The sequence below is a fragment of the Apis dorsata genome, unplaced genomic scaffold (genome assembly GCF_000469605.1).
Source record: "Apis dorsata unplaced genomic scaffold, Apis dorsata 1.3 scaffold_5, whole genome shotgun sequence".
Classification (NCBI taxonomy): Eukaryota; Metazoa; Arthropoda; class Insecta; order Hymenoptera; family Apidae; genus Apis; species Apis dorsata.
This window is the reverse complement of record NW_006263308.1, coordinates 65,817-78,009: the sequence shown is the minus strand read 5'-3', so window position 1 is coordinate 78,009 and position 12,193 is coordinate 65,817. Positions and strand designations below refer to the sequence as shown.

General features: G+C 29.5%; 4 protein-coding genes across 14 annotated transcripts; 1 reads left to right on the top strand and 3 right to left on the bottom strand.

The window, feature by feature from the left end:
* Window positions 1-55: 55 nt before the first annotated feature.
* LOC102677084 (probable tubulin polyglutamylase TTLL1) lies at window positions 56-3,282 on the bottom strand. Of its 5 annotated transcripts, XR_004149785.1 has the most exons (10): window positions 2,585-2,753; window positions 2,287-2,439; window positions 2,066-2,131; window positions 1,796-1,968; window positions 1,550-1,736; window positions 1,276-1,477; window positions 965-1,195; window positions 508-634; window positions 326-435; window positions 56-258 (listed from the first exon to the last, which is right to left on the bottom strand). XR_004149785.1 is itself a non-coding variant. In XM_031508553.1 (9 exons), the coding sequence occupies exons 1-9, from the start codon at window positions 3,075-3,077 to the stop codon at window positions 123-125; spliced, it is 1,248 nt and encodes a 415-aa protein (XP_031364413.1). In that variant the 5' UTR covers window positions 3,078-3,282; the 3' UTR covers window positions 56-122. The 5 variants fall into 5 exon arrangements, 4 of the variants coding, with proteins under 4 accessions (XP_031364413.1, XP_031364408.1, XP_006607447.1 ...); XM_031508553.1 differs by lacking the exons at window positions 508-634; window positions 2,585-2,753 and adding an exon at window positions 3,067-3,282 and having other exon boundaries at window positions 2,287-2,418; XM_031508548.1 differs by lacking the exons at window positions 508-634; window positions 2,585-2,753 and adding an exon at window positions 3,067-3,205.
* On the top strand, window positions 3,051-6,655 carry LOC102677236. Of its 6 annotated transcripts, none has more exons than XM_031508572.1 (5): window positions 3,051-3,352; window positions 4,126-4,322; window positions 4,434-4,470; window positions 6,008-6,253; window positions 6,342-6,655. In XM_031508572.1, exons 4-5 carry the CDS (start codon window positions 6,034-6,036, stop codon window positions 6,473-6,475), a joined length of 354 nt encoding a protein of 117 aa, XP_031364432.1. In that variant the 5' UTR covers window positions 3,051-3,352; window positions 4,126-4,322; window positions 4,434-4,470; window positions 6,008-6,033; the 3' UTR covers window positions 6,476-6,655. The 6 variants fall into 6 exon arrangements, 5 of the variants coding, with proteins under 5 accessions (XP_031364432.1, XP_006607452.1, XP_031364427.1 ...); XM_006607389.2 differs by having other exon boundaries at window positions 3,329-3,545; XM_031508567.1 differs by having other exon boundaries at window positions 3,329-3,545; window positions 4,126-4,338.
* On the bottom strand, window positions 4,624-5,578 carry LOC102678096 (39S ribosomal protein L23, mitochondrial). The gene is made up of 3 exons (XM_006607392.2): window positions 5,419-5,578; window positions 5,017-5,290; window positions 4,624-4,903 (listed from the first exon to the last, which is right to left on the bottom strand). Exons 1-3 carry the CDS (start codon window positions 5,430-5,432, stop codon window positions 4,757-4,759), a joined length of 435 nt encoding a protein of 144 aa, XP_006607455.1. The 5' UTR covers window positions 5,433-5,578; the 3' UTR covers window positions 4,624-4,756.
* A 1,187-nt stretch (window positions 6,656-7,842) lies between the features above and the next one.
* On the bottom strand, window positions 7,843-12,187 carry LOC102676490 (potassium channel subfamily K member 18-like). 2 transcript variants are annotated; one of them, XM_006607379.2, is made up of 5 exons: window positions 11,920-12,187; window positions 11,311-11,659; window positions 10,554-10,945; window positions 9,765-10,212; window positions 7,843-8,895 (listed from the first exon to the last, which is right to left on the bottom strand). In XM_006607379.2, the coding sequence occupies exons 1-5, from the start codon at window positions 12,175-12,177 to the stop codon at window positions 8,783-8,785; spliced, it is 1,560 nt and encodes a 519-aa protein (XP_006607442.1). In that variant the 5' UTR covers window positions 12,178-12,187; the 3' UTR covers window positions 7,843-8,782. The 2 variants fall into 2 exon arrangements, with proteins under 2 accessions (XP_006607442.1, XP_006607443.1); XM_006607380.2 differs by having other exon boundaries at window positions 9,841-10,212.
* Window positions 12,188-12,193: the final 6 nt, after the last annotated feature.

The window sequence follows — 12,193 nt, the reverse complement described above, 5'->3', positions numbered from 1 at the left end:
TATTTTGAACCTCCTTTCGATACTTCATATCAAAGGGATACATGTTTTTCATAAATTAATATACGCATAAAATAACGTTTATTATTAATTCTTCTTCTCGTTAATTGAGAACACCCGAATATTTATTTCCATTTGCTTGAAGAACTTCGATATTTCGCTGACGAATACTCTTTGTCCTCTTGAGTGCATAATTCTTCGTCTAAGAGAAGTTCAAAATTTCCGAGTGCTTCCGGTGGTGGAGTTTTGTTCCATCTTACGCTGTCGAAAATCGAATTTAAGTGATATTGAAAAAATTGATTTTATGTGAGATTAATGTGAAACTTACTCTGGGACACCATCGGGTGGTACGACTATTGAGATTATATTATCGATTAATTTGTATTTTAAAATTCGATCGTTCACTGTAGTAGACGTCAGTGATGGAGACGCATTTACCTAAAAATAGAAAAAAAATTAGCATGAAACGATAAAACAAGAAGAAATGAAACGAGTGAAGTTTGAAAATACATATAATGCAGTAGTAAGAATGAGTTCAATAAGATCATATCTTGAGAAAAATGTATTTTAAATATATTTCATCAAAGGCGAACTCAATAAAAAATATTGATATCAATTCTTGTACAGGATTCATTTTCTGTGGAAAAAAGAGAAAACTTTGCAAAGATTAAAGACATGCATGTTAGTTATCAATATGATAAAATAACAATTTTTTTTAAAACATTTGCCCACTTATTATCCACAATATTTCATATATATAATATGTGATTGCTTTTAATATAAATATAAATGACTATTTCTTGATTACATATAGTTTTATATGTGCAGAATTAATATATAACAGAAACATAATAAATATATTCATAATTGCCAAATATTATCTTAATCAATATTATAAATAGTAAAATAATGAAATTATAAAATATTTAATTATAAAATAAAAAGAATTATCAAAAGATTTTAAAACCTCTATAAGCCATGGTTTAAGATCATTATCGATAATGATGTCATAGCCATAACACTCGAAACAATGTCGATCGTTTGCGATAACTGGAACGACAGCTTTTAAAGAATGTACAATGCACCAAGTGATGTTTGCAAACAATTTTTCTGTAACTGTTTTACCACGCGTGCTCTCCAAGTATAATCTTAAATTATGCACGCTTAATTTACCACCATGCTTACTATTATACTCTTCCTACAATAGAAATATTGAATCTTTTTATTTATCTCTTTTTTCTTTTTTTTTTTTTTTCAAGAAAGGAAAAATTTACTTACACCATGTTTTTGCACAGATACATTTGTAAGATGAACGTACATATTATCCAATTCTTGGATACTAGTATCGTATTTAACTGTACAAAACCGGCAAAATCCTAATTTGAACAGATATGCTTTCAATGGCCGAAAAGATGTAATAAGAACATACAAACGAAGATCAAATTTTTTGCCACCGATAAGAAGCGGGTTATCAATATATCTATATGTTTATTATAAAATAAATAAATATTTCTAATTATTTTAATATAAATTGCAAAATATTATTTTGTACCTAGATATTACGTATGATTCTTTTGTCAAATTTGGATTAAATGGGTTTTTTGCTTCTCGAGACCACTTTTTCAATTTACTTAATTTGTTAATTAAAAATATACCAGCACCCTGTGATTTTCCACATGGCTTCATGATCCATGTGCTTTGCGGTGATTTACGGTATTCTTCCACAAACATATTATAATCTAAAGATAAATTCATCACGTTAGATATATCAATTATAGGTATAATAATAATATTCTACCTGCCGGCAAAACAAACGTAACAGGTATGAAATCAAGATAAATATATTTCCCATCTCCTCTTTCCGCCAAAGGATTTCCTTCGCGTTCTAATTCCTTCCGATAACGTTTTATATTTTTTACTAAAAGGTCTTTTCGTGTCAATTCGTAATGATTCGGAAAATGATTGATTATTCTAAAAGCAATATATGATATATATCAAAACTTTTAATATTTGATATATATTTGATATATATCAAAATTTATTATATTTTTGATAAAAGATATTTAACTGTTTGTCATCCATCCTATAGCCAGTTTCTACGCTGAATATATTTCTGCATGATTGCGTGACTGCCCTATAATAATTTCAAAATATAATTTATTTATATAAGAATTAATTTCTTTTTATTTCTTTTTATTTTATAAAACAATAATAATTATTAATAAAAATTTTTTATATAAAATAATAATAAAAGAATAATATTTATTTTTAATTTTAAATTGTTATTACCAATAGAAATTCCAATCATCTTCCGGACCAACTTGAACCCATCCTCTCTTTTCAAAGTTATGTACGATTACAGACTTGTCCACATCTGTACAAAATGTCACTTTCGTTTTGTCCGTTCCACTTGTCGATACTCTGTAAACGTTTAGAATTTTTCTAGAAGAAAAAGGAAATACAGCTAATCACATTAATATTGAAATAATTTCTTCCTCCATTTATAATAATTAGATCCAATTATTAAGTATAATATAATAACTATAATATAAATTCTTTTTTTCATATATTTTTCATTTTCATTTACCTGCCATGATTATTAGATATGTTTAAATTTGCTACACGTTTATTTTCTACTACTGTACCGGACGCCATGCCTTTTAGTGTTACGAGTTAAATCGATTCACCGTGGATACACAAAATTCGAAAATTTATGTATATATATCGAATTCCCGCGCATGGAGATCCTCGAATATGATAAACAAACAAAAATGAGTCAATAATAAAATTTAAGTTAAACACAGTCGGTTAATATTTTATATTTAATTTACAATATTTTTACTTTATTTTCTTTCTAACATACATGTTATCTTTAATCTATAATTATTTAAAATTTAATTATTTTACAATATATATTTTAATATTATCTGATAAATTAATATTAAAATTAATTATATTATATTACATATAATTATAATACTTTAGCAAATAAAAGTTTTGTTGTATTGTATTATGTATTTAGAGTTCTAAATTAAGTCGATTAAATGATCGATTATCGTTTTAAAGTACCTTCTTGCCATGTCTATTTTTGTTGTAACATCCTTTTCGTTGCAAATCGATCATAATTTTGAAAAATTCAATCGTTTTCGTTAGGGAACAGAACCTTTTTCTATTGAAAAAAGACTGATTTGGTTATATTATGATAAATCAACATTTGAGCCCGAAATGAATAGTTTGTTTTCATGTTAAAGAACAACCGGCTGATTTCAAGTGTGTTTATACTTCGCTCTTATTTTTTTTCTATCTCTGTTGACCGATCATTTTACGTGCCAGAAACGCGCTAGCGTGTCGACCGGTAAGACGTATGAAATCGTATAGTTCTTGTACTAAAAATAAAAAATCATTTTAAATTCGTGATATCTCCAAATTGTGCTACCAATTATTTTAAATTTCTTTTTCGCATTTAAATTCATGTGACAATAAATACGTATTTATATTACAGTGCTTTTCGCGATTCATTATTTTGAAAGAACAAGTGGTTGTTAAAGGTATACGTGCATTTAAAAAATTGTTTTATAATTATCTAAAAAGATAAATATTTTAAAAAGACATTTGATAAATAATTTAAGAAGACATTTGAGATCTAAAAAAATTTAATATATCGATAATACGGATTTTCACATATTCTTTGTGGTCAGTTATTATTTTGAGATCGTATCGTAATATCTTTTATGTTTAGCAAATGTATTGTTCGAAACACTGTTTCATTTTGTCGAAACGATGTGAATTAAACGTTAAAAGCGAACTAAAAAGAGGCGATTATTACTTGCGAACCGGAAATTAAACGTTGCTCGAGAGTACCAAAACCGTCGTGAATATACGAGTGAATCATGTTTGCGCATTGGAATTTGTGTCATGAATTTATGATTCGAAATGCGTCTTTTATTAATTTCGTATTTACCAATGCATTTTAAGAAATACTAATTAAAAACAAATTTTTCTGTGTTCCGTTTGCTTTAACTATTTCTCAAGATATATACAAATTGTTATTTATTTGCTGTTATAATATTTATTAAAGAATATTTGTATTATAATTATTGATTAATAAATGTTCAATGATTTAATTAGGAAAGTACAAAATGTATTTCAATTCAAAATTTGGCAATCGTAATCCAATGAGAATGGCTAGAGGAAGAGGAATAGCACAAAGCAATTTATCTTCCAATGAATGCCTTTGTAATAGACCACATGGTTTTGTGCTTTGCAATGTTTGTGGTTATTTGACAAAGGGCAGAGTACGTTATTTCTGTCCTATTCATCCACAGGTGTGTTGTCTTTGATGTATCATATCCTTAAATGAAGTATGAACGAAAAGAAATTACTTCCTCTTTAATTAATTTTAATTTTTAGTAATTTTTTTTCTTTCCTTTTTGCAGACAATTTTTTTGCTTGACATTGCTCAATGTCCTCAATGTAAGTCATATGGTTTTATGTTGAGTGAATATTAAATATTAAAAATATCATATTCTTTATTTAATTTGATGTTAAAATATATTAATAATATTTTTCTTATTCTTATTATCATATTTTATTATCATGAGTAGATATATATTCTATCATTATTTTGTTTACTTATTTCAACTATTTTTATTATGATAACAATGTATTTATTTTATGTTATTGTAACAAATGTAGAGACATAAAAAGACAAATACAGATTAATATCATTAAACTTTATTTATTTTTATATTAAATAAATTTATTTAAACCAACTGGGAATGCCAGGACATTTATTTTTTTCTGTAAACTTACGAAAGTTAGCTTCTGTTTGTTCCATTTGTTCTTTATATTTCTCTTCTGAATCTTTAGGAACTATATTAGGAAATTCGAATGATTGATCTTTGGGCTAAAAATAATATATGTTTTTTTAATATTATTTAATTATTTAATATAATATATATATTGTATAATGTCAAAAATATTTTTACTAAAAATATGAAATTTTTCTCTAATACTTACTAGAACTACATAAGCTATTTTTATATCATCTTCTTTAACAACAAATTTTTCTGGCTTATGCGTTTTTCCAAGAGCAATCCTAGTATTCACATATATAGGATGAACGTCATAAATTTTTTCTAAATAATTTTTTATATCAAATTTTGTCATTTCCATTGAAACGTGAAATTCTACTATATTTTTTGGTTGGTTATGTTGTGGTTTTACAAGTTTCATCCAAAAATTTGGAAGAAATATTCTAAGTTGTGGGTTACCTTTTTGATATAAAGGATACCTATAAAATTAAAATAAAATCATATATATAATATATAAATTTAATATAATAGTTTATTCAATGTTATGTTTTAAATGTATTTTGAATCGTATATTAATTTTATTATTACAGAAAAAATGTATATTTACCAACGAGTAGACATTTTTCATAGAAAAAATTTATTGCAATAGTAATAATGTATTTATATTAAACTTATATAACTGCATATAAACAAAGTTTAATATTTCATTCGTAACATAGAGGTTATGTTACAATTTTCACTGATATAAACTAGATGGCGAAACAGATGCGTCTTATATTTAATATACATAGTTCTATTCTTTTAAATCTAAAACAAGTTTGATTTTTATATTAATTTTTCTTTCTTGCTCTATTGTAAAATAAAATTTTTGAATATGTTTCTTTTTTTAAAATCGATTTCGATTTGAACTTTTCTCATTTAAATTTATTTATTGACAAAATTCTTAACAAAATCGAAGTTCATAAGTGATTCGATAATCGATTTTATAAAACATTCAGCTTTTGAACCGATTCAGTGCTGTAAAAAAGACGTCCAAGTGTATTTCGGCATGACTTCTTTCTTCAGCTAAATTAACAAGAATATGCTTCACGAAATTGTTTCGCAACGAAACCCGCTTTGACAACGAAACAATTTGTCTAAGAAGATTGTTATTAAGTACTTGTATGAAGTAAAGGATTATATTAAACGCTTTCCAGAATTTTGTTGACATTTTTAATCGAAGATGAGCTGCGATTTATTACCGGAATGGCTGAATCTTTTCCTGGACGATGTAGAAACTACTTTATGCTTACCAATATTACTTATTATGGTCCTTTGTACTCTTCAATTTATAGTTAATCACGCAATGGACATTGGCTTTACTTTTTATCAAAATATAATGCAAAAATCTGACGAAGAAGAAGAAGTAAAAAAAGGCGAAGGTTTAATGGATAAGATTAGAGGTTCTTCTTCCATGTGGAAAAATTTATTTGAAAACATATTAAATTTTAATATTATTTTTTATAAATAATCTTTAAATTTTTTCTCTAGGATATATATGTAACGTAACTTGTGTTGCTGGTAATAACGATTCGAAACCAGAAGAGAGCGCAGCACCATCGATGCTTAGGTCAAATTTGCAAGAAGAGGAATGGGATTATTGTGAGGACGACGAAGAAAAGTGACAGATAAACATTGCAGGAAAAATTATAAGCTTCATTGATAAGTAATCTATTGTAACTTTTATATTGCTTATATTTTAAAATATTATTTTCAAATTGATACTATATTAAACTTAATAAATAATACGAGAAATAATGCGATATTAATAGAAAATGAGATACAAGAAAGAGTTAAAATTATAAAAAAATAATTTATTACGAACATGATATTTTTGATTTAAAAATTCTATTGTTTTATAAAAAAAAAACTTTGGTTTTCATTTTTCAATGTAATTTTGAATCATTTAGTTTTTTTTATTATTTTTTTATAATGAAAAAAGAAAGTAAAAGAATAAGAAAATATTTAGATAAATAGAATTAGGTACCGAAAAAATATTATTTACTTAATGACATTTTATGATGCTAAATAATCTGCATTATGTTAGTTCAAGGATTCAAAGCTAAAAAAAAAAAAAAATTAAGTAAAGTTGTGATTTTTTGATATTTTTAATTCTCTCTTTAATGAAAATCCAATGAATATCAAGAAAGAAATTCGTGTACAAATAACATATCTGAATATCGTTGAGCCTCAATCCAGATTGGAGATTAAGTGATATTTTTCTTGCCAGTCTATTGGTTTGCGCGAAAAGATTGGACTTGGTTTATTACATGCCATCTGAAACATATCGTTTTTTCATTTTGCACGATAAATTTCACTATTACCATTTACTTATATGGTTGCTTTATTCGTAAACTTGTTTATTGAACTTGTATTAAAATTAATGTTCGACATTCGATTAAATGACCCTCCTTAAAAGTTATACTAGAACAGACTGTTTTGTGATCGTGCACGTCTTTCTTTTATATTTTATATTTATCTGTCTTTTTATAACAATATTAATTGAATCACCTATCAGGTGTTTTTTTAAGGCTGCATCTTTCTTTCGTTTACATTACCTCTTTCTCCTAAAACATTTTTTTTTTATATGAAGAAAAAATAAATTCTAAATATATGATAAATATTTATTAAAATAAATTTATAAAAAAATTAAAATAAGTAATTAAAATATATTAAATTTGTTTTTTTTTTACGAATAATTATTTACTTTCGATTGTCTCACTCATTATTAAAATAAGTATGTTTTTAGGAAAAGGAGGTGATGTATTTTAATACATTTCAATAATTTACACAATTCTCGCGAAAAAATCCGTCCGTTTCAAGTCACTTAGCAATGATAATGGTAAGAAGAATATCAGCAGCGATAAGAATATTAAATATTATTATAGTAACAGTAGTTATAATGTAAATGGTAGAAATCTAATGTCTTTCATTATGGCGAACCATTCTCTAAAAATTCCCACTTATGGATTTTCGTTTTAGACACATTTCATTTGTTTGAAGTTCGTGTCTTATTATTTAATCTGAAAATGTATACACAAACATTTCACTCATACTTTACAAGGTTTTTTTCAGAGACCCGTCACAAATCATCTTTTTTTTCATAATATAATGAAAAAGTACTAATTATATTAATTTATGAGTGATTTAATTGCATTTCTTTGGTCGCATAGAAGAAATATATTGCTACATAATTTTTCTTGTTCGATTTATTTTTTTTTTCGATTGTTAATCAACATTCATTCATTAAACAACTAATCTTCAAAATAATTCCATTGAACTTTTTATGTTAAAATTTTATTTATCGTTTTTTCGATATAGCCAAAACACAGAACATTCCACCAATATTCTTTCATCCACTTAAATTCAAATTTTCTTTCACAAAATCATCCGTGATTGCAGCGTCACATGAAAACATTCTCCAAACCGGAAACATTTTTCCTTGTGGGCGTAGAGGTGGCACAACTCACGCCCTCATCCTCAAACGTGACCATCTTCTCGCGGCTTCTTGTCGCCGTTCCTGTACATTCCAATAATCTAGACTGGTTCGTCGATGCGGAATTAGATGCCGAAGGTACCGGTGGCGTGACAGCTGAGGATGGTCGTAAAACTGAAGTAGGTGGCGGTGGTGGCACAGCCATGTCCGTAACCGCCGCTGCTGCCAGATTGAACTCACTCACGCTTCTAGGCACAAAGTACTCGAAGTGTAAGGAACTTTCTTGTTGACGATGTTGATGGTGATGATGATATTGTGTTGGAGACAAACAGCTGCGTCTTAAAGATTGGGCACGTTGAAACTGTTGAGTCGAAGAATTTCTGGATTCGGATGTTTTCTTTCGTGGCAGAGAATGATGACCTGGTGATGGTTTTATGGCAGTGTTGGACGCGTGGGCCAGGAGCTTCCCGTCCGCGGGACTCCTAGCCTGATGCTGTCAGGATGTTGGCACCATGGACATGGCGATCGCTTCTTCTTCTTGTTCGGACAATCGCGAGTCACTGGTACCTCCTCCGTCATCCAAGTCGGCCTTGAGCCCAGGACTGGTACCTGTTAAATATATTAAGGGTTTATAGTTTTTTGAAAGATGAATTAAAAAATGTTACTTTTTGATTTGATTAAAATGGTTCTTTTTTTTTTGCATTTTTAATGAAGGGGTTATGCAGAGTGGTCAAGATGCCCAATCGAAATCCCCGACGCGAGTGGATCAGAACCGCTCTACGTGCAAGCGAATGCGAGTTTGATATTCGTTTCGTGATTCCTTTAACACTTTGAGCCTGAATTGGAAATGACGTCTTGCTTTTGAAAGAAAAAGCTAAAGCTTTGATAATTAAATAAGGTTAAAAATAAATAATTATTTATATTATTATATAATTCCTTTGATATATTAAGAAATATATAGAATTTAAGGTTACAAACGCATTAATATTTCATTAAATTAAATTAGTTTGTTTTCATTAAATTAAATTTTAAAAAAAATCAATATTTTTGATTTTATATTTCCAAATGTTTGAAAAATATATAGTTGCGAAATATCATGTTTAAATCAATATTTATGAATAGATTAAAACTAACAGGATTTAATTAGACTAAAATTCCAACTAATATAAATTCTAAATTTTTTTTTTTAATTTTATTATATCAACAAATTTGATAAATCTAAACCTAATTTAACCAACAGCTTATCAATAATTGCATTGCTATTTTTAAGAATATAAGTATACAATAGTAATACCAATATTGTCATAGAAATACTGTTAGTTTTTAAACATTTTATCATATTATCTACATTTATATATAATATATATCATCATCAGACTCAAAGCGTTCAAATTAGAATCTAAAGCATAGCTGAATAAAATAACTTCTCGTCCGGAACAAATTAGCGGTTCCCCGTCGAATGCCTGCATCAGGGATACCTGTACCACCGATAGGTCCGACCACCACCCCCGACGACATGCCGCAGGTTCTACCGAAGACCCTGACCACGCGTACCACCTCCTCCTGGACGAGGTTGAAGCACATGGCGATCAGGCCCATCCCAGCGAGTATGTAGAGTGAGCAGGCGCACAAGCTGAGCTCCTCCAGAGTAGCGGACGCGGCGTTTCGTCCAACGGGCATTAAGTCACCGAAACCAATGGTTCCGAGGCTGGTGAAGCAGAAGTAGCCGCCTTCCAAAAGGCTCCAACCTTCCAGACGGTTAAACATTAGCGCGCCACCGCATATGTAGATCAGCATAATCACCAAGCAAAGACTAATCGGTATCCTCACGGGATTCGTTTCCACCACGTAGCCTGGTGACGAGTTCGTCGATAGGGACAGTGAGCATGGATGAAAATGACGTTTACTGTTTCCCGACGACATATCCTGATAAAGATTGAAATATTTGTTATGATATTATATACAATTATATAATATATTATGATATTGTGTTTTTACATATTTTATATTTTTTTAATATAAGTATGGTATATATACTTAGATTATTTGTTAAGTTATATATTAATTGTAATTTGTAAGCACGTTTATAATTTTTCTAATTTATTATTTTGTTTGTTTTTAATCCAGAATGATTATCCACAATTCTATTGCAATGATGCATCTAGTGTTCTCATTGTTCTTATTCTCATTAATTGATCAATCAAATTTTCTAATATTAATCACTTTTTAAATGTAAAATCATGTTTTCAGAATAAAATACGTTATACCTGAAGTGCAGCAGTAGAGCTAGTAGTAGCATGAAGCAATCCCTCGCTTCCACAATCCAATAAGATGGCACTACTGGTGCCTCTAGTTCCTAGATCATCGCAGGAGCTCTCTCTACTAGCCGAATAGTAATTTCCAGATTTTGAGTCGACATGGTTATCGTATCTATAAGTTTTGCTCATAATTCCGCCTACAGGAGGCGGCGGTGGAGGTGGTTGTTGCTTTCTGCTGCAATTTCTTGGTCTACACAGTCGGCCATACAAACGGCGGAAGCTCCTTGAGAGGACATCACCAACCGTGCTTAAATAGACTAGCATTAAGGGAATCCCGGCTAGAGCGTACACTATTGTGATCAAACGACCCCAGACTGTGCGAGGCGCCACGCTACCGTATCCTGAAATGTCAATCGACCAAATCGTATCACAATCGGCCGCTATTAAGAGAACAAGCGAAGACTGGTTGAATATGAAACATTTATTGGAAATGTAATTGATGTATTTTGATTGTAAATGAATTGTAAATTGGAGTTGGTTTTACGTTATTCTTTTATATAGAATTTTTATTTAAAAGTTTACTTATTGTTGAAAATATGATACGTCATACAAGTTAATTTCTATCTTATTTATTTTTAACTTATATGATGTATAATAATATGAATGTTATACATATATATATAACTTTTATATATTTTTTATATCGTTCTAAAAATTGTATATAAAAAATACTTATATTTTTACCAAAAATGTTAAGTGTCCTTACCTATGGTAGTGATCAGAGTCAGGGAATACAGCAAACTACCACTGAAAGTCCATCTTCGATGTGATCTCCTATCCATGGAATGTTCCCTAGATCGAGATGATGGTTCATATTGCGAAGAAGTTCTGCTAAGACCTCGTGCCAGATTTTCTTGGAATTCAAACACTTCTCTCGCTGCTAGCCTTGTCCAGTTTTCCTTGTACAATACATTCAGATCCTCTGTGATACTCCAGAGTCTTTCAACGGTACGTGCTCTCAGTTCCATAGCGGTATCATCTTCAAGACTAGGTACCGCGTACGATCCTCCCTCAGATTTTGAACCCGTGGAAACGAGCAGATCGTTCGCTGAATCCTGTCATACAAAAGCGAAAATATTTATTTTATTTGTATAATTTATTTAAAAAAATTCAGAATTAATTAATGATTACAGAATTAATTTCATAACTTGTGCATAAATTTATGTATGCATAGAATAATTTCAAAAAATTAAGAGAAGAAAAAAAATACTTTATATCTCTTTCTATATTTCATTAATAAGTTATTTCATATTTTAAATATACGCGTATATATGAAATAAATAAAATCAAAGTTATTAAAGAAATCGTTACTCACCGATTTCAGACCACCTTCCAGCGCCATAAAAGCGAATGCACCAAGCAGTGTGTACCCCAGCACAAGCACGCAGACTCCTAAGCTGGCCAACAATCCTGGCGTCTTGGTAGATGTTGCCGTGCTGCAACTGCAGCAACAACACAGTAATTCCGCTCCCCTCACAGAAGCGCTGATTCTCAACGCGTCCGCATTCGCGTTCGCGTTCCTTCCTGGACAGCATCTCGGCGCCCTCTGATAGTAGTCGCCGGTGCTCTGCATCGTTTCAGCCACCGTC

Bases quoted from the DNA above. Each gene is read 5' to 3' on its own strand.
- LOC102678096 (XM_006607392.2), bottom strand. The intron at 4,904-5,016 runs GTAAGTATTAGA...TATTATTTTTAG, and splicing joins AAATAGCTTATGTAGTTCTA to CCCAAAGATCAATCATTCGA.
- LOC102677236 (XM_031508572.1), top strand. From the start codon at position 6,034: ATGAGCTGCGATTTATTACCGGAATGGCTGAATCTTTTCCTGGACGAT. The intron at 6,254-6,341 runs GTTCTTCTTCCA...TTTTTTCTCTAG, and splicing joins TTTAATGGATAAGATTAGAG to GATATATATGTAACGTAACT.
- LOC102677084 (XM_031508544.1), bottom strand. From the start codon at position 2,652: ATGGCGTCCGGTACAGTAGTAGAAAATAAACGTGTAGCAAATTTAAAC. The intron at 1,969-2,065 runs GTTAAATATCTT...TATTGCTTTTAG, and splicing joins TATAGGATGGATGACAAACA to AATAATCAATCATTTTCCGA. The intron at 1,196-1,275 runs GTAAGTAAATTT...TTTCTATTGTAG, and splicing joins TATCTGTGCAAAAACATGGT to GAAGAGTATAATAGTAAGCA.
- LOC102676490 (XM_006607379.2), bottom strand. From the start codon at position 12,177: ATGCAGAGCACCGGCGACTACTATCAGAGGGCGCCGAGATGCTGTCCA. The intron at 10,213-10,553 runs GTATAACGTATT...AATCTTTATCAG, and splicing joins GCTCTACTGCTGCACTTCAG to GATATGTCGTCGGGAAACAG. The intron at 8,896-9,764 runs GTATCCCTGATG...TATATTTAACAG, and splicing joins CGGACCTATCGGTGGTACAG to GTACCAGTCCTGGGCTCAAG.